Below are 20991 nucleotides of genomic sequence, written 5' to 3' on the forward strand. Positions count from 1 at the left end.
CTGCCCCAGGGACCAGCTCCAGCTCACCTCAGTAGTACGGAAACCAGCTAGAACCAAGGTGGCTGGTACGTGGGTGAGCACGTGGGGTGTGAGTCATGGAGGGAGTCGCGAAACCTTCTCTTGGCAGGGTCTGCTGCAAACAGAGTGAAAAGACACCCTCTCCAAGCATACATGTCAAGCATAAACTGTTGCTGGAAGAATACTTGTGATTTTTATAGTGGGAGACCACAGGACCCTGATTGTGCCGACGTAAGGCAGCATGAAGAGCCAGCCCTGCTACAGCTCAGAATATCATTTCAGTGACAATATCTGTCATGGATTAAAGTCTCATGTGTAGAGTCACTTAAAAATTTAGAATATGAGATAGATGTGAATTCTGGTAAGTTCTAGTTACCTAATGACTTCCCTGGAGGCTGATCTGTAATAATGAGTAAGTTCATATTTCTCAGGCTCCTCTATAAATAACAAAAGGTGAATTTCAGAGTAAAAGGCAATTTAGTTCTCGAGAAAGGAGAAAGTCCTCTAGCTAAAAGATAATAAAATAAAATGACGTATAACTTACTATAGGTATGGTAAACAACGTAATAGCACCTCAGCCAGGTTTCTGAATTACCAGAAATGGAATTTTTCTGTTTCAGAATAGATCTATGGCCCATGAAGAGATCAGAGTACAGGGAATAACATGGAAAACATGTACAGAGAAACCACAGAGCTGATTTTTGAGTTTCTACCATAACATAAGGTTCCTGTCTCTAAGGGTGGGTCTCTGAAATAAGATGATTCCAAGAGCCTGTTTCGGAAGTCAGCATCAATATGTATACCTGACCACAGAAAATGGGTCTCCCCTTCTCAATCTTTAATCCTTTTGTGATGTCGGAGTTGGCCAAAGATGACCAGTAAGACTAGATAACCACAGAGGAGAGAAACAGGCATGTCAGGATCAATGGATGACTGTTCACATGCTATTGTCTAAAGGAAAATAGTAACAGTACCTTCCTGGAGAGTCTCCATTCTCATCAAAGAGGATCATATCTCCAGAAACCCCAGTAAAATTGGTTTTCATCAGGGAATCCAAAAGTTTCCGTCCATCGATTGGCTTCATTGCATCACAGAGGCCCGCATAGCCTGGGCAGAGGGACATCTGCATGTTGTGGAGTCCATAGGCCATGGAATAGATAGCATTGATCACAAATCCCATTTTGGAATCCTGAACGTGATGTGTTCTCAGAGTCAGAGAACCTGTTAAGAAACAAATTATGAAAAAAACAAAAACAAAAAACAAATAAAAAAAAGAAACATTATGGATTAACTATGAGATTTAATTCTACTCTAGCTCTCTCCATGGATTCTGAATAATTGGAGAATTCACAGGAATAATTTATCACAGTTAGAACCAGACTAAATGGAAAGATACAGGTGCCAGCATAGTGTGCTTACTAATTGTCTTCTATTTCCAGGTTTCTCTCCCCCGAAAACCTTAAAAAATGACCTGAATTCCCAACAGTAACAAGGTTTACTTCCTCTATTACCAATCTCTGGAGATAGATGCAGATGAACACTGTATTTCTGTACCAGAAAATTTATCCTAAGGACAGATTAATCTCCTTAGTACTCAACAATGATAACATATTTCTTTGGTTTAGAAATCCACAACAAATCTCCAGTTCCCAAATTATTAAGTTCTAGCTTAGCAAACGTGATTTTCTACCACCTTGCCTCAACTTCCCTGTTTGGATTTATCATGCACCACTTCCAACCTCAAAGCATATACTCTCCATAAACTAGCCTATTTGGAAATTCTAAAATATAATCTAACATTTATACTCCATTAATTAATTAATTATTGGAGGCTGACCTTAAGGAAAAGCTGTGTGGTTGATGACTTAGGAACAAAAAGATGAAGCGGGTATGAATTCTGCACTTAAGAAGAAAGTTGTTCAATAATAGAGATAAATTTTTTAACTCCAGGGAAAGGTTAAAGGTGATCAATCTGTAACACATGTGGAGGTAAAATCTATGGAGGCCCAAAGAGGGAGAGGCCCCTTCCAACGGAGGGCTCTTGGGAAAGTTTCATTAAAGAACTACCATTTGGTCTGGCTTACTGAGTCACTAAGGATGGAATGAGTGCCTATGACTTCTGACTGCTCAGAATGTGCTGGAGTGAGGGACATAATGTTGACCAAGATAAATCTAATTCTTGCCCTAGAGCCTAGACGGCACAGGAGCAGCTAAGTGGGCCATTGCAGTGTGGTTTGATAAGTGCAGAGGAGGACTGAGTCAGGGGAGAACCAGAGCTCACTAGACCCAGAAGCTCACTGATGCTAGCTATTATGGCTGAGTATCAGTTGAGTGAAGAGTGGAGGGAAGAGTTTGCTTGAAGGTTCATAGATGAGATAGAGCATACTGTGTTTGGGAAACTTTAGGAAGGATGGCATGACCAGAACATGACATGGGAGATGCAAGAATGAGGAGAGCTAAAGGAGCAGAGGAGGGAAGGACTACTTAAACTACATTAAAATTGCTGCATTTTATCATCAAATCCTTGGGATCCTTTGAAGTTTTAACTAGCAAGGGGCGTGATCAGATTTCTATTTCAGGAAGATCAGTCTGACTATGGTATGGAGAAAGATCGAAAGGGCTGTGGGAGTGGAGCCAGAAAGACCCATAAAGAGGAGAGCCATGATCTGCATGATAGCTGAAGGTGGCCTGGCCTAGGCGAAGGCCATGGTTATGAGCACTAGGGTCTAGGAGGCAGAATCTACTGCAAGACCTGGTGAGCAAAGAATGGGAAAGATTAAGACATGTAAAAACACGGTAAAAAGGTGAAAGGAACACTCGAGATAAACACAGACCTTGTCATTTGGGGAAAAGTTTTTGTAAGAGAGAGAAAAAAGGAATTTTTTAAAGTAGCATGGTTCTTCATAACTTTTCAAACTATAGAAGCATATTATGCCCTTCTTCTTTGCTGGCCCAAATGCTGATATTTTATTTCCCTGAGCAGAGAAACAGGTTAAACAGCATGGCTCATCCTGATACAAGTTTTAGATGGGGAATCCTGTTTTCATAAAAGAACTAGACATTGGACCCAGGCTACTTCTCACTATTCTTAAAATTCCCTCTCTACACAGGCGGTTTTCATACTTCCACATTTCCCCTCCTGCCAATGGAAGAAACTCTGTACTCTAGCTACTAAGTCAAATAGTTCAGGGCCACTTTTTGCTCCTCTTTCCTTCATACCTTCTCAACTTTTATTTGATCTATCTTTAAAATCTATGTAGAATTAAAGTACTTCACACCAATCTACTTCTATCAGATTTAAGAAACATCATCTCCTGTCTGGATTACAGGGAACAGTCTTTGACTGGTCTCTTTTTTACTTTTGCCTATCCTCCCCTACTCTAGTCACTTTTCAACACAACAGCCAGAACTCTTTCCTTAAAATGTAGATCAGATCATGACACTCTTCTGATCAAACTTTCCAGTGGCTTATTTATTACTGAAAGTAAAAGGGACAGTCCTTACAATGACTTTCCAAGACACACAGGAACTTGACTCATGGAGCTCTATCCCTCATCCATCTGATTGCATTTCCTAACACTCTACATTTAAATGAATCCTCTCTAGCCACACTAACCTCCTTCCCAATCCTCAACTGTTCAGGGATGCCCTGCCTCTGGGTCCTGTACTTGCTGTTCCTTCTACCCAGAATGCTCTGCCACAGAGATCTGCAGGAGCTGTTTCCTCCTCAGTGCAGGTATTTGCTCAAATATCATCCTCTCTGTGACACCTTCTGGGGACATCCTGTCTAAATCTCATCTTCACCTGGTCCCCTCCACACACACATACTCCCTACCTTCTTTCCCAGCAATATTTTCCTCCTCACCACCATTAAAATCCTACATGCTTGTCTTTTTATTGTCTGTCTGTGTCTGTCTCATCTACCCACTGAAATATAAACTCCGTTGAGGCCAGGGATTTTATTCCCACTTTTGTTCATAACTCAGAGCCTAGACCAGTGTCTCGCACATAGTGGGTCCCCAATAAATATCTGTTCAATGAATAAAAGAACTGTCCCTTCTAACTAGATTATCCCTTCTATTTTCTCTTCCTTCTTGACCCTGTAACACTTATTCTATCCATTTTCAAAGGTTCCAAGAACATTTCCTTCATGAGGAATACCATGATTGCAGGTACCACAATTAATCTTGCCTTTCCAAACCCCCTGTCACTTTCTCTATATCTCTCTCAGTCACCCTGCCCACCATACTATAGAAATGTGGGCATACTTAGGGGAGGGAGAATTTGAAAAATCCATTCCCCAAGTCAGTCCATCCCCTACCTTCCTCTAACTCCCTAAATGGATGTGTGTTACTCACACATCACTTCAGTCTCCCAACCCACTATCAGAGGTCAGGAAAGGTTGCTTCTCCAGCTACTGGATAGGTGGTGGTTTGACTCTCATTACCTTTTTTTCTCTTATGAGCAGAGAAGGGAGATATAGCCATAAATTCTTGCTTTATGTCTTCCTAGCTCTGTGAATTGCACAAATTACTTAAATTCTCTAATATTCTGTTTAATCACCTGTTAAATGGTGATAACTCAAAAATACCTCACACAGCACCAGGCACAAGGTAGATGCTTCAAAAATAGTCACTGTACCAAAATGTAAATCATAACGACCTTTAGCCACTGTGTTGTGTGGTCAAGACTTTGGAGAATGAAAGCAAGCCAAAGGTCTCTCCTGATAGGATGTGCAGTAGAGCTCTTAGGCAGTCCTCTTTCAGGTTCCGTCCTGATTTTTCTTTATGCCTTGTCTGTGATAGACAACAACTATCACAAAGGTGACATTTGAGCCTTATTCATTTGTAAATCAAATCCTGGTGCTTAGGGCATGGTTAATGCGCTGTTTGTTGAATTGAATGGAGCAAGAATAAAAATTTGCATTTTTGTTTGGCATTTCTCAAAATAAATTTTGCATATATCAGTGACGTGCATCGATACTGTATTCATACTGCAGAGATAAAGATGCTGAGGTATACACAGTTTCAGTACATTTTTCAAGGTTATGCAAATAACATCAGAAGTAGACAAGAATTTCTAACACCAAGACTGGTGCCCTTTTTGCTATATTATATCATTTTCGCTAGAAGTAATCTCCGTACAATATTACTGTAATTTTCTAATTAAGAGATAAAGTGAGGGAAAACAACCCCACAACAAGATTGGATCTTTCCTGGAAAGTACGATGTTTCTGTTCCCTCGAGTAATGCCCACTAGTGTTGCCTAAATGCTGGGCCCAGGGATATATAAAGGGGCTGACCAAAAGGAAGGGCTCAAAACGAAAGGGCACAATGGTTGTGCCCAGCCTGTTGAGTCATTTGTTGTTACTGGGCATCTGGAAACAACTGGCCTATTTGGGCAGCTTTTGATTCTTGCTGAAGTCCCTGGTAACTGTTTTCCCTTGTCATTTGAAATACCAAAAGACTGCAAATTCAAAAACAAACACACAAAGCCTGCCAGAAGACAACTAATGTAAATTTAACCTTTGTAATTTCTCCTTAAGTCATTTTGATGCATGAATTTTTAAAGAAAAACATCTTAATCTGTTTTAGCATTCTGGATGCAACAGAGGGTCAATTAATAGAAACTCAAGTTTAAATTCTGCCTACACCACTTCACCTGGGTACCAGCCTTTTTTCTCCATTAGAAGCAGCAGCTCAAGGCTCAGTTATCACCTTTTGGTACCTGAGAGACCTCCGGTGCAATGTGTGACAACAAAATAAATACTTTGGAAATGCTTTAATTTCATAAAACTCAATGAGCTTTAGGATTCTTTTCATGATAGATGAAGAAATTAAGGAAATCAAGATGCTTGTTAACAGCTGGCAAGCCTAACTTCTTTGTACAGGGGGTAGTGGTAGCTGTATTTGAAAGCAATTAATGCAATAGACTCAGTATTTGTATATGTAGGGGGGGATACTTGGTTAATTATGAATTCTTTTGCCTCTCATCTCTTCAGGCTTTGAGCTCTGTCTGTATATACCTGCTCACTACACACACACATCTGAAGGAGGTGAACCTGCAAGATATCTTACTTTGTGTTAGAGATGCATATGCCAACTACTAGGAACAGCAGAGCATAGAGGATTTAGAGTACAGATTCTGAAACAAGGCAGCAGGCTAGGATCAGAGCTCTGCCCACTATTTACTAGCTGTGTGACTTTGGCTTAGGTCATGAACCTCTCTGTGCCCGGAAAAAAAAAAAAAGTGTTTTTGTTGTTTTTTAAAATATTTTATTTATTTATTTGACAGAGACAGTGAGAGAGGGAACACAAGCAGGGGGAAGGGAGAAGCAGGCTTCCTACTGAGCAGGGGGCCTGTTGCAGGGCTCGATCCCTGGACCCTGGGATCATGACCTGAGTCGAAGGTAGATGTTTAACGACTGAGTCACCCAGGTGCCCCCTAAAAATGGGTTTAATAATCCTATCTAATTAAAAGATTTATAAAAGTATTAAATGAGTTCATATTTAGAAAGCACTTGATAAAATGATTTATGTTGCTTGGTCCCTGATCCAAGTTCTGTTACAAATGATCAGGTTTGTTTTTTCACATTCAAAATATAAATATCTGGAAGAAGAGGAGGGGAGAGGCATTTTTTGGAGCAAGTATGTCTAGTGTGTTTTTGAAGAACAAAAGAAAGGCCAAAACAGTTAGTAAGGGGAAGACAAGCAGGATAGGCGCTAAGGGAGCTAGATAGGATCTGTATGATATAGGACTTTGGGGTGTTTCTATCAGAAAAATATCATGATCTTTTCATCTTAAAAATTTTATTTTAAGGGGGCACCTGGGTGGCTCAGTGGGTTAAGCCTCTGCTTTTGGCTTGGATCATGATCTCTAGGTTCTGAGATGGAGGCCTGCATCGGGTTCTCTGCTCAGTATGGAGCCTGCTTCCCCCTCTCTCTCTGCCTGCCTCTCTGCCTACTTGTGATCTCTCTCTCTGTCAAATAAATAAATAAATAAAATCTCTAAAAATTTTTTTACTTTGAGGATGGAAGATGGAATAAGAGTGGGAAAACCTAAGGAGTATGGAAACAGCATCTAAGAGAAATGGTGCCTTAGTATAGAATAGGATTCTAAGTATATTTAGGAAGCAGGGAGAATAGGATGTGTTCGTCGGTTGGATGTGAGCTACCAAAGAAAAAGAAGAGTCAAGGGTTTGTCCAGGTTTTCATTTTAAGCATCCAGGTGGATCAGAGTGCCTTTGAGGTGTGAGAAATAGGGCGGTAGGGGTGGGGAATCCAAATGCTGTCAGGGGGAGCTGAACAGGGAGGAGTCAGTGGCCAGTGTGACAGACCAGGCAACAGACCCTGCTGGCTTAGATGAGGGCGACAGCAATAGAGATGGCGAGAAGGGTTCAGATTCAGGGCACATTTTGAAAACTGATATGAGTTTCACTTTGAGAACTGATATGAGCAGTTGACAGATTGGATCTATCTCATTCATTGGACTCCTTCTTGAATTCCTGGGGCTGCACTATTTTACTAGCTGCATAGTGTTTCCTTATGTGGATATAGCATGACTTATTTTTTATTAGTCCCAAAACTAATTACATAATTTCTTGCTTGTGTTATTACAATAGCCTCCTAACAGGTCTTACTGCCTCCCAGCTTGCTCTGCTGGAATCTCCGTATTCCCAGTGTAGAAAACATAAAAAGTGGCCTTTCTAAAGCACAAAACTGATTTTGTTAGTCTCCTTTTAAAACCTTTCAGTTGATAACCAAACTACACCCTAAATACTTTGCCCTGACTTTTAAGACCCATCTGTTCTCTTGATTTACCCCTCAATTTGTATCCATGATCATATACCAGGTATTTGGAACTTCTTGTAGCCACATAATAAACTCTTCTCCCTTGTATCTGGTCTCTGTGCCTTCCACTCCATATATCTGGAGCTTACTTTCCTGCAGATTTTCTACTTTTTAATTTGTGTAGGTCTAAGTCTCATCTCCACTTAGAAATTGGTCAAGACCCTCCTCCAGTATGGAGTTAAGGATTTGCTCTGCTCTTCCATAGCAGTGATGCTGGCATTTATCACACACTGAACTCCCAAATACACAAACTGCCTATTTACCTGTACCTCTTTACTCTAGACTTAAGGCTCTGCTTTGTTTTCTTGTAGCACTGGTAGTGACCTCCGGCCGGTTTCTAGTACACTCTGGGCTCCCCAACGACAAAGATTCTGTGTCATTCACACAGGTAGCCCTTGTGCCAAGCACAGTACCTGACACATAAATGACACCATTAATAGATGTTAAGTACATGAATGAGGCCTGATGAATGACAGGATATCTCATGGGCTCTCACCAACTTCCAGGTCTGGACTTTAGATCTAGTGGACTAAGCAATCATTTCTTTGGAGAAGAGCACTCAACAAAACCAATATTGCCAGTTGACAATAAGATTTACCAGGTGGAACAGGCAATCCCGTCAAGCAATTTCATGGATTTTCCCCATCTCATAAAACTACATGATAAAAATTCTGGCCCAGTCAAGATGGAGTAAGTCCTCTCCATCCTGGTTCTCCCACTGAGCACAGCTAAAAGCCTGAGGCAGAAGGAGTGGAGCAGCTTTCAGAGGATTCTGAAAAGCAAATGGTAAAAGCTGGTTTGGGGAAGGAAACCAGAATTTAAAGCACCACTGAAACATGCATGGGATTCTTGGATCCTTTCCCTCCTGTATTTCCAGGCTCAGCTGCAAAGATGGCCCAAAACATGGAACTGTGCACTAGTTTGAGGCATGGGTAGAAAGAGCTCCAAGAGAAGTCTGAAGTGTGGAAAAGGGCACCTCATAAGTCAGAAAGAGTGGGGAAATTCCATTTTTGTTTGTTTTCCTGTGTGAGCCTCAGGGCAGCCCTGCAAGGGTGTTGGTGACAAAGGCCAACAGTGGCTGAGCAGGCTCCTGACCCTCTTGGGGTGTGAGCCCTCCTCCATGTCCAAAGGAACCGTGTCCCAAGAGTACAGGCAAATGCTATTTTCCTTTCTCTGGACCCTCCGCATGTGGCTCCCATGGCAATCCAGCCAAAGGAACAGGAGGTAAGTCACTGAGGTAGAGACTAAGGCCTCAGATTTCTACCCACCTATCCAGGATAGGATGGGAGAGGGTTAACATTGTCAGGGAGACTGGGGAGTGGGGAGAGACTGGTGTAGAAATGCCGGTCTCTACAGCCAGACTGAACTGGGGTTGGGGGATACTCAGGACAATGATCCTACAAAGTTGCATATGAACTCCTGGAGTCCCGCCTGATTTGGACATCCATAGATTTGGCCCTAATTAGCTGACCAAAGTTCAGAGACGTGACCTATGGGGTAGGACACTGCCTGGGTTCAAGACTGACCACTCGGTGAGGCACGTGAGCAATAAACTCTGAGAAAGCACTGCAGAGCCTTTGAAACTGGGCTGAAGGTGGAACCACAGCCCACAGAAGGTTGGTTCTGACTTACAGCCAGATGCTAACCAGGCTGATTTCCAGTAATCAACATTCTCTAGAAGATAACATTATATATGAAATGTCCAGATTCATGGGATGATACCTGGACTATGGGACTGTCTGTGATCACTTGCAAGAGCTGTAAGGGTCCCAACCACATTTTACTGATCTTTTGTCTACACTTTCAAACTCTTTACTCTCTGTTGGTTGACCCTACCTCTCCTCAGATGTCTTAAGAGAACTTGGAGCTCTATGTCATTCCTTTGTTCTGGCTGCTTACGCCTTAGAGAGAAATTTCAGTTCTTAGTTAATTTATTTATTGACTCATTCAGAGATTAACTAAGTTATTGATTAAACAGATATTTATTGAGTCCATACTGTATGTCAGACCCTGTGATGGATGCTGTTGATACAAACATGGGTAACAGCATCTCTGTCCTCAGAAACATTCAACAGGTAACATATGGGCTCAGTGATAGACGTTTGTGGGGGACCAAAGAGTGTTACCTTATCTGGGAAATGTTAAGGTCTGGAGTGCACATAGTAAAACAGCTCATTTTATTTAGACTTCTTTTCACATCCAAAAAGTGGTCGGAAAGAGAGGGCATGTTAATTACTTGGCATGTTGAGGCATGAAAGAACTGGACTCTATTCAACAGTATTTACTTTGTTCGAGGATTATTTCTTAGGGTTTACCCTGGGCCAACCCAACGTGGGCATGAGAATTCGTGCCAACCCAAACTGGCCAGCTGCTCTCAGGCTGGATCCACCTCACAACAGGCTGGAGAGAAGAAATGGAAGCAAGGGAAGAAAGGTGGTTTCCTTTTTATTTCTCTTCTCAAAACTGGATCTCAGATTTAGAATGCTTAATATTCAATCCCAATTTTACTATTGTTTAACCAAATGAGAAGACTCCAAAAGGATTATCCAAACTGAAATCCTCTGGTATATGATAACAATTTAATTTTACAGTGCTCAAAACATGTTCTTTAATTCATCTGGGGAATCAGAATATTGAACCTTAGTAGCTTCTAAACAAAGGGAAATCAGACTGTCTTCACAATGCAGAATCAGAGAAGATTCAGGGACTTTAGGAAGCATCTAATCTAGAAGGGACAGAGAGGAAGCCCTTGGGATGAACTGGCCTTTAGATATGTTTTGTTTGGCTAAATGCGATTTTGTAGAAATTTTACAGGAGAATCAGCTTAGTAGACTCTCTTGAAAAAAGAAAACTAGAAAATGTCACAATACTGGCTTCACATTCTCACATGGTAAATGCTTCTCCCTTCTTTATCATCTCTTTGGCCCCTTTGCTCCTCTGATCTTCAGAACTCCTGATTTGGTCCAGTAAAATCATTTTATAAATGAAGAAATAAGGCCAAAGGAGGGGAAACGATCTCCCCAAAGGCACAGCTTTGGTTATGGCAGCTGGCCCTAGACCTCTTGTGCTTAAACTTTTGGACTAGTGCTATTTTCATAGGGGAGGCAAAGGAAACTATGATTTAAAATTCTTTTTAGCAAACTAACTCATGGCCATAGAGTAATGAAACTGACAACATTTACTTGAATTTTTTTTTTTTTATCCCAAGTCAACTCTTTGCATTAGTCCTAAAACTATATACTGAAATACTTTTGGATTGTCCTCATTATTTCCTTTCTACCCACCAGCAGGGGAAGGATAGTAGAGAGAACGAAGATGTAAGGGAAGGGATTCAAATATTTTCTAGGAAGGAGATTATAAATCTGGAAGATGTCACTTAATAACATACTGTAACATTGCATGGAAAAAGATTCAGTATGGAAAAAGAAATAGTAGGGAAACAAGTTCTCCCTAACGTCATTTATTTTCTGAATCCACTCACTCCTTATGCATATGGTAAATGGATTCCAGTTATACTCAGTGGCTGACATAATCATTTGCTTTCGCTGTGACAGAAGGGCAGAACATCCCCCAAGCCAGAATTAATCTTTTGCTTTTACGTGCTCCCACAGAAATGTGTGTATACCTCTATTAAAACACGTAATACTTTCTGCCATGCATTAGAATTACCTATGTGCTTGTCTGTGCCCATCACAGAGTATTAGCAGCATGGCTAAAACTGTCTTGTTTACACTGTATGCTCCACAGTTTCTAATGCTGGGGCATAGAGTGTGCAAACCATTCCTTCATTTAACATTTACTCAACAACTATTTTGTGCAAAAAATCTCAAAACAGACCATGAGATTCAGAGATTAGTTCATATAAGGCAATGAGTTCTATGCAGATGGGGCCCACATCGGTCTTGCTTTCCAGCACCAAGAACAGTGTTTGTAATGTTATCAGGGATGGTGGGTCTCATCAGAGATGGAAGAATACGAATGGACCTTTTGTATGGATCTTAATATAGGGTGGACCAGACAGAAACATGTATGTTCTAATGAAGACGAAGCTAGCTTCTTGGGAGCAGAGGTTAACATTAATAAAATAAAGGATAGGTTAAGTGTCTGGTGCTTGAATCAGAGATTAGTAATACCAGGAAGGAAAGAGAGTCTGTGAAAGGCCTGGATTGACCTCTGACATCACATAACTCATTCACGTTCTCTCTTAACACTGTGCCTTTTCTGTGCCAGGAAGCCTGGTGACACTAACACCGAGAGCCATTTCCGTACACCGGTAGAGACACAAATTTCCAATACCTGCTGGGACTCCAATTTATAATTGTGCCCGAAATTCAGGCAGTTGACCTCTAAATGTTCATATTGAAATGCAGATGAACACAGCAGCTGCAGAAGGAAGACATGTCTTCAGGGAGCTACAGAAATTCAACAGGGATTGCACACTTCTATGTGCAGAACACCAAATTTTAAATTTAAATGATTCACCGTGAACAGCCGGTTGGCAGCCCTCTGATGGATGTGTTATTTCAGATAGTGTATCTCTTTCATTCACATTACAGTATTTTGAGGAACTTCCATATGGTGTGTAAATGAAGGAAGACTTCCAAAGGGATATGAAGGCTGGTGGTTATATTATTTAAAAGAGTACATGGCAAAGAGCCATGGCATTACATTCTCCTTACTATACTAAGACCAGATTCCTGGGCTGGAGCTTTCCACTTGGCCCTACCTGTCTATCCATCTTTGATGCCACCATTCTCTTCCATTTGAACTGTTTCACAATATTTCCTAAAGATGTGGCATTCTTATCTCTATCTACTGAGCTTCTGATCACATTTGAAAACACAGTTTAGTAATCTCTCCACTGTAAAGCCTTTCTAGAGTTTCCCAGTACAGTTGAATAATTCCTTTTTTCAGGACTTCCCCATTTGGAAAACAAGTCAAATAATACCTTCTTGTTGAGTTGTGAGATACATATTGACATCGTGACCCCATAATAGCTACCAAATACTTGGAAGCATTTGGTTGGTGGTGTTGCCTATCTGGTAGAATTTACAAGATGTCACCAGATTATTCAAAGGTATTTATAAAATTAGTGTTCCCCATCTTTGAAAATTTGAAAATTACTATACTTTTAAATTTGCAAAATGTTCCAGAGTTCATACTTCTGAAAGTAAGAGATGCTAAGAATTCAAATTTTATTAAGCCTTTTATGTCTAATTAAAAATAACAAACATGCTAAATGGAAATGCCATCTTCTATAATAAGCATGGTGATGGAAATGAAATAGAAAATTGAAAAAAATGATTATAGTTTAGCATACAAACCTGTATATAAGCAAAATGCACAGGTCACAAATTGTCTATGTGAAAGATTAATTATCCTGTCTAATACTAGATATTTGATTAGAATGGAAAGATTTGATAGATATTGGGCCATGTTTATCAGAAACTATGAAGCTTCCTCTGTGAGTGTGCCATTTACTAGCATTTGCTTCTTCATTAGAGATATTTCATTAAAATCTCATTTATGCCACTTTCAACCATGACAATGATTATTTTCTATAAACCATTTTATTTTGAAATAATTTCAAAAATAGGCATTAATGGAAAAGAGACGGGAAAAGAAAGTATCCTACAGATGCTGGATACTACTAGGTACTTTATCTTCATTATCTCATTTAATCCTCACAGTAGACATATGAGCTAAAAACATTGTTTTCTGTTTTTGTTTGGATAAGAAACTTTGCACTCGGAGACTAAAATGCCCAATGACATAGAGCTAAAATGTAGTAAGATGGATTTCAGACTCAGTTCAGTCTGGGGCTATTAGATGGACTTTTTTATACCAGTATCTCCCTTAATTTTTTATGAACATAAGAAAGCCACTTTTGTAAATGCCATCTTCTTTCCCTTGAAAATGAGACTCACCATCCCGATTATCTTTGGAGGGCTAAGACTTAAGGAGAAATGAGAATGTATATGTAAAAGTTTCAATCAGCAGTAATGAGTAATATTGGGAAATTACAGTATTCTAATTTAGCTATTACAAAAGCCCTGTGGGTAGACATTATAATTAGCTGCATTTTTATACAAGGAAACTGAGGTTCATTTATGTTAAACAACTTTTCTAAGGACAAACAGATTGAAAACATCAAAGTGTATAATTTCAGAAGGTAAAATTCTGGTATGCCAGAAATTAGGAAATTCCTGCCTCAATAATGTATAATTAGGACATGTCTTAATTAGAAATATATTCCTAATTATATTACTATGTGCTTAGTCTAAAGAATGATAATAATAATTATGACATATAAAAGATTAAAATATAAAAATAAATCAAGTTTATGTATCCAAAATTTGGGCTGAGTCTATATATATTATATAAAAGTGTAGAGGAGAAAAAGGGAAGAAAAATACAAAGTTATCAAATGCCTACAGGTGTCAGTTTCTAGATTTTTTTTTTTTTTTTAGGATTTTTTTTTTAGGAGTTTATTTATTTATTTGACAGACAGAGATCACAAGTAGCAGAGAGGCAGGCAGAGAGAGAGGAGGAAGCAGGCTCCCTGCCAAGCAGAGAGCCCGACGCGGGGCTCGATCCCAGGACCCTGGGATCATGACCTGAGCTGAAGGCAGAGGTTTTAACCCACTGAGCCACCCAGGCGCCCCAAGATTTTTTTAAAAATATACATTTTTGACACTTTCCTCTCCTTCTTCATCCTCTAAAGTACCCATATCCAAGTCCTCTCGAGTCACCTCCAGTCTCCATTAGTGTGTCTATATCTCTACCATCACAAATTTAATCCAAATGACCATAACCCCTCACTTTTGCTATCATAGTTACCTTGCAACCAACTTAGCTTTATCCACACTGGCCACCAATCAGTTTGTTCTCCATATACATAAAGAAAATGTTTTTGAGAAACAAATATGATGATGTCATCATATTGTCTTCCTTGATTCACCTCACTCATAAAAACTTCACCTTACACCAGTTAGAATGGCCAAAATTAGCAAGACAGGAAACAACATGTGTTGGAGGGGATGTGGAGAAAGGGGAACCCTCTTCCACTGTTGGTGGGAATGCAAGTTGGTGCAGCCTCTTTGGAGAACAGTGTGGAGATTCCTCAAGAAATTAAAAATAGAACTTCCCTATGACCCTGCCATTGCACTCCTGGGTATTTACCCCAAAGATACAGATGTAGTGAAAAGAAGGGCCATCTGTACCCCAATGTTTATAGCAGCAATGGCCACGTTCGCCAAACTGTGGAAAGAACCAAGATGCCCTTCAACGGATGAATGGATAAGGAAGATGTGGTCCATATACACTATGGAGTATTATGCCTCCATCAGAAAGGACGAATACCCAACTTTTGTAGCAACATGGATGGGACTGGAAGAGATTATGCTGAGCGAAATAAGTCAAGCAGAGAGAGTCAATTATCATATGGTTTCACTTATTTGTGGAGCATAACAAAAAGCATGGAGGACATGGGGAGTTAGAGAGAAGGGGGTTGGGGTAAATTGGAAGGGGAGGTGAATCATGAGAGACTATGGACTCTGAAAAACAATCTGAGGGGTTTGAAGTGGCGGGGCGTGGGAGGTCGGAGTACCAGGTGGTGGGTATTATAGAGGGCACGGATTGCATGGAGCACTGGGTGTGGTGAAAAAATAATGATACTGTTATGCTGAAAATAAATAAATGAAAAAAAAAAAAACTTTGAATGAATTCCCATTGTCTTAAGATAAAAATAAATATGTTGCTCATATTCCACCTAACCTTTCCAGGCTCATCTAAGGTGACTAACCTATGATGAATCCCAATATTTATTAGATTTCTATAGTATATAAGATGCATTGGTTGCTAGGTACCCTCATGCACTGTTGGTGGGAACGCAAACTGGTGCAGCCACTGTGGAAAACAGTATGGAGGTTCCTCAAAAAACTAAGAATAGAATTATCCTATGACCCAGTAATTCTACTACTGGATATTTACCCAAAGAATACAAAAACACAAGTTTGAAAAGACATATGCACCCCTGTGTTTATTGAAACATTATTTACAATAACCAAATCATGGAAACAGCCCTCCATAGGACTATTACTGAAGCATCCCTCAAGATGTGGTATGAATATAGAGAGAACAGAACATTACACAGCCATAAAAAAGAATGAAATCTTGCAATTTGCTATGATATGGGTGGAACTAGAGAGTATAATGCTAAGCAAAATGTCAGTCAGAGAATGACAGAAAGCATATGATTTCACTCATATGTGGTACTTAAGAAACAAAACCGATGAACAAAGAAAAAAAAGAGACAAACCAAAACACAGACTCTTCTTACCTATAGAGAACAAACTGGCAAGTTACTGGAGGGGAAGTGGGTGGGAGGATGGGTAAAAGAGGTGAAGGGGATTAAGAGGACAGTTATCATGAGGAGCACTGAGTAATGTACCAAATTGTTGAATCACTATATTGTATACTTTAAACTAATGTAACACTGTGTGTTAACTACACTGGAATTAAAATTAAAAAAAAAAAAAAAAAAAAAAAGGAGAACATAACTGAGTGGAATGAGAAACTGAAAGTGACCAAAAAAGAAAAAGCAAATGGTGAAGCACTGCTAGTATCTGGACTGAACACTGTTTCAAATACTCTTGCAGTGTGTTAACATAGAGAACCATGGAGGGGAATACTCTAAGAAACCAGCCTCTGGAATACTAAGTGTTTTATCTCCTAGGCTTCCTCCCAACTTTGTGTCATCTTGCCACCAGGCAGATATATACCCTCAGAGTCCCAGATACCACACACCATAGGCCCTTCCCAGTGGACTCATATTTAATGTCATGTGTTGAAGACAAAATCCAGTAACATAGAAACCATAGAAATCTCCTTGAGACAACTCAGGGCAACACTGATATTTCCTGTTTTCTATCATTCTGCAAAATTCCAAACTGCGTTAAATAGTGGATTAATGTTATCAGCTAGCTAACTACTTACTAATTATTTGAGTTCTAATTCATCTATTACTTTTTAAATAATTATTGGTTTGGTTCTACCTAGTGTGCTACAGATCTGTTTTGCATTTATAGAAGGCAGCACATTATAATAAAAATGACAGAATTTTAGAGCGTTGGATTCAAATTTAAGCTCTTTGTCGATGATATGTCTGACCTGGGCAAGCCAGTAAGCCTTGTAGCCTTAGTTTGTTCATCTGTAAAATATCAACATCAGTAATAATTTCTGAGGGCCAAGGCAGAGCAAGTGAATGAAAGAATAAGAGGAAACTCTTTTATAATTACTACAAATTAATATTATTATTTTATAATTTATAGATGTGAGAGCAGGCTATACCAGTTCTCCAAAGAAATATGTGAGTTCTCCAAAGAAATGTATCTGCCTGGTGGCAAGATGACACAAATTTGGGAGGAAGCCTAGGAGATAAAACACTTAGTATCCCAGGCTGGTTTCTTAGAGTATTCCCTTCCATGGTTCTCTATGTTAAGCATGATATCTGTAGAGAGGCAAATCAAAATTGAAACATTTTTGTCATTTGAGAAGAATCCCTGCTTCTTAGGTTTAATCATTGCTGGAGGTCAAGGTGGGACCTGCCCTTGGGTATATTAACTGTGGACCACCTATAGATATTTCTGACCTGGGTCCAAAATACTCCTCTTTCCCTGCTCTGTCTCTAGGGCTAATCCATTTTTTTTTTTTTTTAAAGATCAGAGTAGAAAATGATAGAGTTAAAAAATGAAATGATTCGCAGAGACATTTTAAACTGTATACAATTTCTTGTCTAAAAAGAATATTTTCTAAACTCTTAAAAAGGATAAAGATAAGTTACTGCTTAAATACACAGTTCATCTTACCATTGTGAATATACATTGATTTCATTATAACCTAGACTTCGATCTCTCTCTTTTTTTTCTCTCTCTCTCTTTTTTAAAGATTTTATTTATTTATTTGACAGAGATAGATCACAAGTAGGCAGAGAGGCAGGCAGAGATGGGGGGAAGCAGGCTCCCTGCTGAGCAGAGAGCCCAATGTGGGACTTGATCCCAGGACCCTGAGATCATGACCTGAGCTGAAGGCAGTGGCTTAACCTACTGAGCCGCCCAGGTGCCCCAACTTTGATCTCTTTAATTCATGGTTTCACCAACTCAGCACAAAGCTCAGAGCTGCATGCTAAGGGAAAACTATGGTCTTTAATAAATATGCAATGTACATTCCTTTCTTTATTTAAAAAGAATTTCTTGAGTACCAACTATATGTCAGGTCTGTTCTAGCCAGGGTTTTCTGTAAACATTTATTAAGCTCTGACTGTATTCAACAAGCTATACAATTGTTCATGGGCAGCAGAGAAGTTGTGTACGTGCACACGAGTTAGCTTATTTGGAACTGTACAGCCTGAGGTTTGAGACTGCTTTGCTATTTACTAGCTGTGTGATCTTGGGCAAGTCACTTAATCTCACTAAGCATTTTTCTTCCATTGTTTTATAAAAGGACTCTAAGCATAGCCCTCTCATGAGATCAATTGAAGCATAACATGAGATCATGCTGGGCAAGTCTGGGTAAGAATAAAGCCTAGCAAGCAAGTAATTGCCAGTCAAATGTTAATTATGATAACAATGATGGTAATGAGACCCTTGTAGTATTCCCAGTTGTTGAATCAATTTGTCATAATCATCATTATTTGGCCTCAGAATCCAAATCCCCTTCCCAATTTTGATGAACTCCTCATTATACCAGGATTCTGGTATGCTTTATAAAGCTCCTTTCATTAGGGAAGTTAAAGGAGCCTTAGTCCATGGCATTCTCTGGGCCCTGGTTGCCAAGTAGTGGGAATGCAAACTCAGGCTCAGTAAGTTTAAGCTTCCTTCCAGGAACCTGGAGAAAATGAATTAAAGCAAAAGGATAGCTGGTATTGATTCATAATGAAGTGAGCAGTGGGGGTCAAATGCAGTTAGACTCCAGCCAAACTGTTAAAATAGGTGCTTCTTGTTTTGTGGCCTTAGGGAGCTGGTCCAAGTTTTCAAACGTGGCCCTCCAGCAACCAGTAGATCCTGAGAGGCCTCAATATTTTTCCAAATCCTAGTATTTATTTATATTTATTAATTTTACCTTCGAGAGCCAAACATTGGCTTCCAGTGATTACAACCAAAACCTCTGACATGAGTCAAACTGTTTGCAAAGCAACCTGTTATCAGCGGGACAACTACTCACTAATTATATGAATTCCAATTCTCTGTTAATTTTTATAATAATTACTGGTTTGGCTCTACCCAGTATTCCATGGGTTTATATGGGTGCCTACAGTCTAACAGAGGCAAATTATTTAATTTTAAGATTGAAGGAGAGCTACGGACCAAAACATTGCCGGACTTAAATTGTTAAACAAAGAATGCAAACATCAAATTTGGTTCCCTGCTCCTGTTTTCTCTTGTTGGGGAGAGCAGATGCTTTGTACCCCGGAATCGGCTTTCATAAGAAAGAACACTCTCCAATTGGCTGGGACTTTATGAACAAGCTGATGCAGTTTAGAGGAAAAGAATCACCAGATCAATTTTCTTCCATTGGTGTGTTTTATTGCAGATGGAGCCTTAATTAAATATTACCTGAAAGCACAGAGGGAAACCCTCTCTGGTCCTTGCCTATTTCTTTCCCTCCTCCAAAGAAACAGAAACGTGAGAGGAAGGGAAAATGACAACAGAGAAACTGGAATAAGAAGCTGAAATTTTCAGGCGTCAAGGGAACTCCTACTAAAGACAACTTGCCATGTGCTTCTGAAATAGTCTGATTCAATACCAGTTTTGTTTTCTAACTCTTCCATGTGATGACTGGTAACAGCTAATTGTCCAGGATTTTTAAAAACACCCCCCCCCCACTTTGAAGCAATTTACTATATGGCAGATAAGGTCTTCTAGAACCATAAAACACTCTTAAATATTGTTTTAATATTTTGCTAGAATTTCCACATGCAGCATATGACAGTTTAGCAGAATGTGGAAAACATTTTGACCTGGAACATGCCTGGAAGCAAGAGTTTGCATGTAGTTTACAGATGCACAAACCAAACCTCTTGTGTTGTTCTCTACTGCAGCCTATCGGGGTTTGTGATTTTGAATTATATTTTTCATACAGTGTTATTTTCAGCTGAACTCTTTCTTAGAATAGCATTCTTTTTATTTGTTCTGCAGTGTTGGGACTCTTAGCTCCGTAATGTTGCTAGAGAAAAAATATGGTGTGGAGGAAAAATACTGAAAATAATAGGATTTATTGAATTTTAGTAAAGGCCAGAGACTGTGTGCCATGGACTCAAATATGTCCTCTCAAAAGTCCTAAATGTCCACATGATATTTGGAATAGGCCTTTGGGAGCTAGGTCCTTTGTAGGATATTTGGAATAGGGCCTATGAGAACATGAGTGTAGAACCCTCATAATGACATTAAGGTTCTTAAAAGAAGAGACACCAGAGAGCTTGCTCTCTTTTTCTTTACCATGTGAAGAGGCACCTGTGTGCAAACCAGGAAGAAGAGGTTCTCACCAGAACCTGATCATACCAGCACCCTGATCTTGAGCTGGCAACTTCCAGAACTGTGAGAAAATAAATTTCTGCTACTTAGACATCTTAGTCTACAGTATTTTGTTATGGTAGCCTCAGCTGACTAAGACACCATGTTAAGTGCTTCATAGGTCCTATCCCATCTTCTCTGTAAGATCTCTAGTAGGTAGGTATTTAAAATCATCCCAAATTTATATCTGGAGAAAGTGAGGAAAGAGAGTTTAAGCAACTTGTCCAGTAGCCCAGAGATATAAAGTGGCAGAACCAGTATATAAATCTAACCTGTTGAATGCCAAAGCTGATCCGTAACCACTCTACCTTGACGTCTCCAGTGTGTACAAATCTTTATGTAAACTTGCCACTCATCAGCCAATTTGATAACATCTGTCATATTTATTTATTTGTGAGTTTATATCCTATTTCCCTGTAGAACATTTTTAGGTTAAATGGTCTGTGCTCTTTCTGCCCTTACTGTCTGAATGATGGGCACTAAAGACAACTGTCAATGGCCTCTAGCCTTAAGTTCTCTATGCTTATATCTAGCCTTCTGGTCTTGAATTT

The 20991-nt window shown here is 39.6% G+C and overlaps 1 protein-coding gene across 1 annotated transcript in view; it reads right to left on the minus strand.

Annotated features, from left to right (window-relative positions):
* Window positions 1-20991, minus strand: part of GRM5 (glutamate metabotropic receptor 5) — a 517692-nt gene that overhangs the window by 94339 nt on the left and 402362 nt on the right. Inside the window, exon 5 of the mRNA XM_059391625.1 lies at window positions 993-1239. Within this exon, the coding sequence (XP_059247608.1) occupies window positions 993-1239 (247 nt within the window). The remainder of the gene's footprint in view (window positions 1-992; window positions 1240-20991) is intronic.

This window comes from Mustela nigripes, chromosome 1 (assembly GCF_022355385.1).
Source record: "Mustela nigripes isolate SB6536 chromosome 1, MUSNIG.SB6536, whole genome shotgun sequence".
Classification (NCBI taxonomy): domain Eukaryota; kingdom Metazoa; phylum Chordata; class Mammalia; order Carnivora; family Mustelidae; genus Mustela; species Mustela nigripes.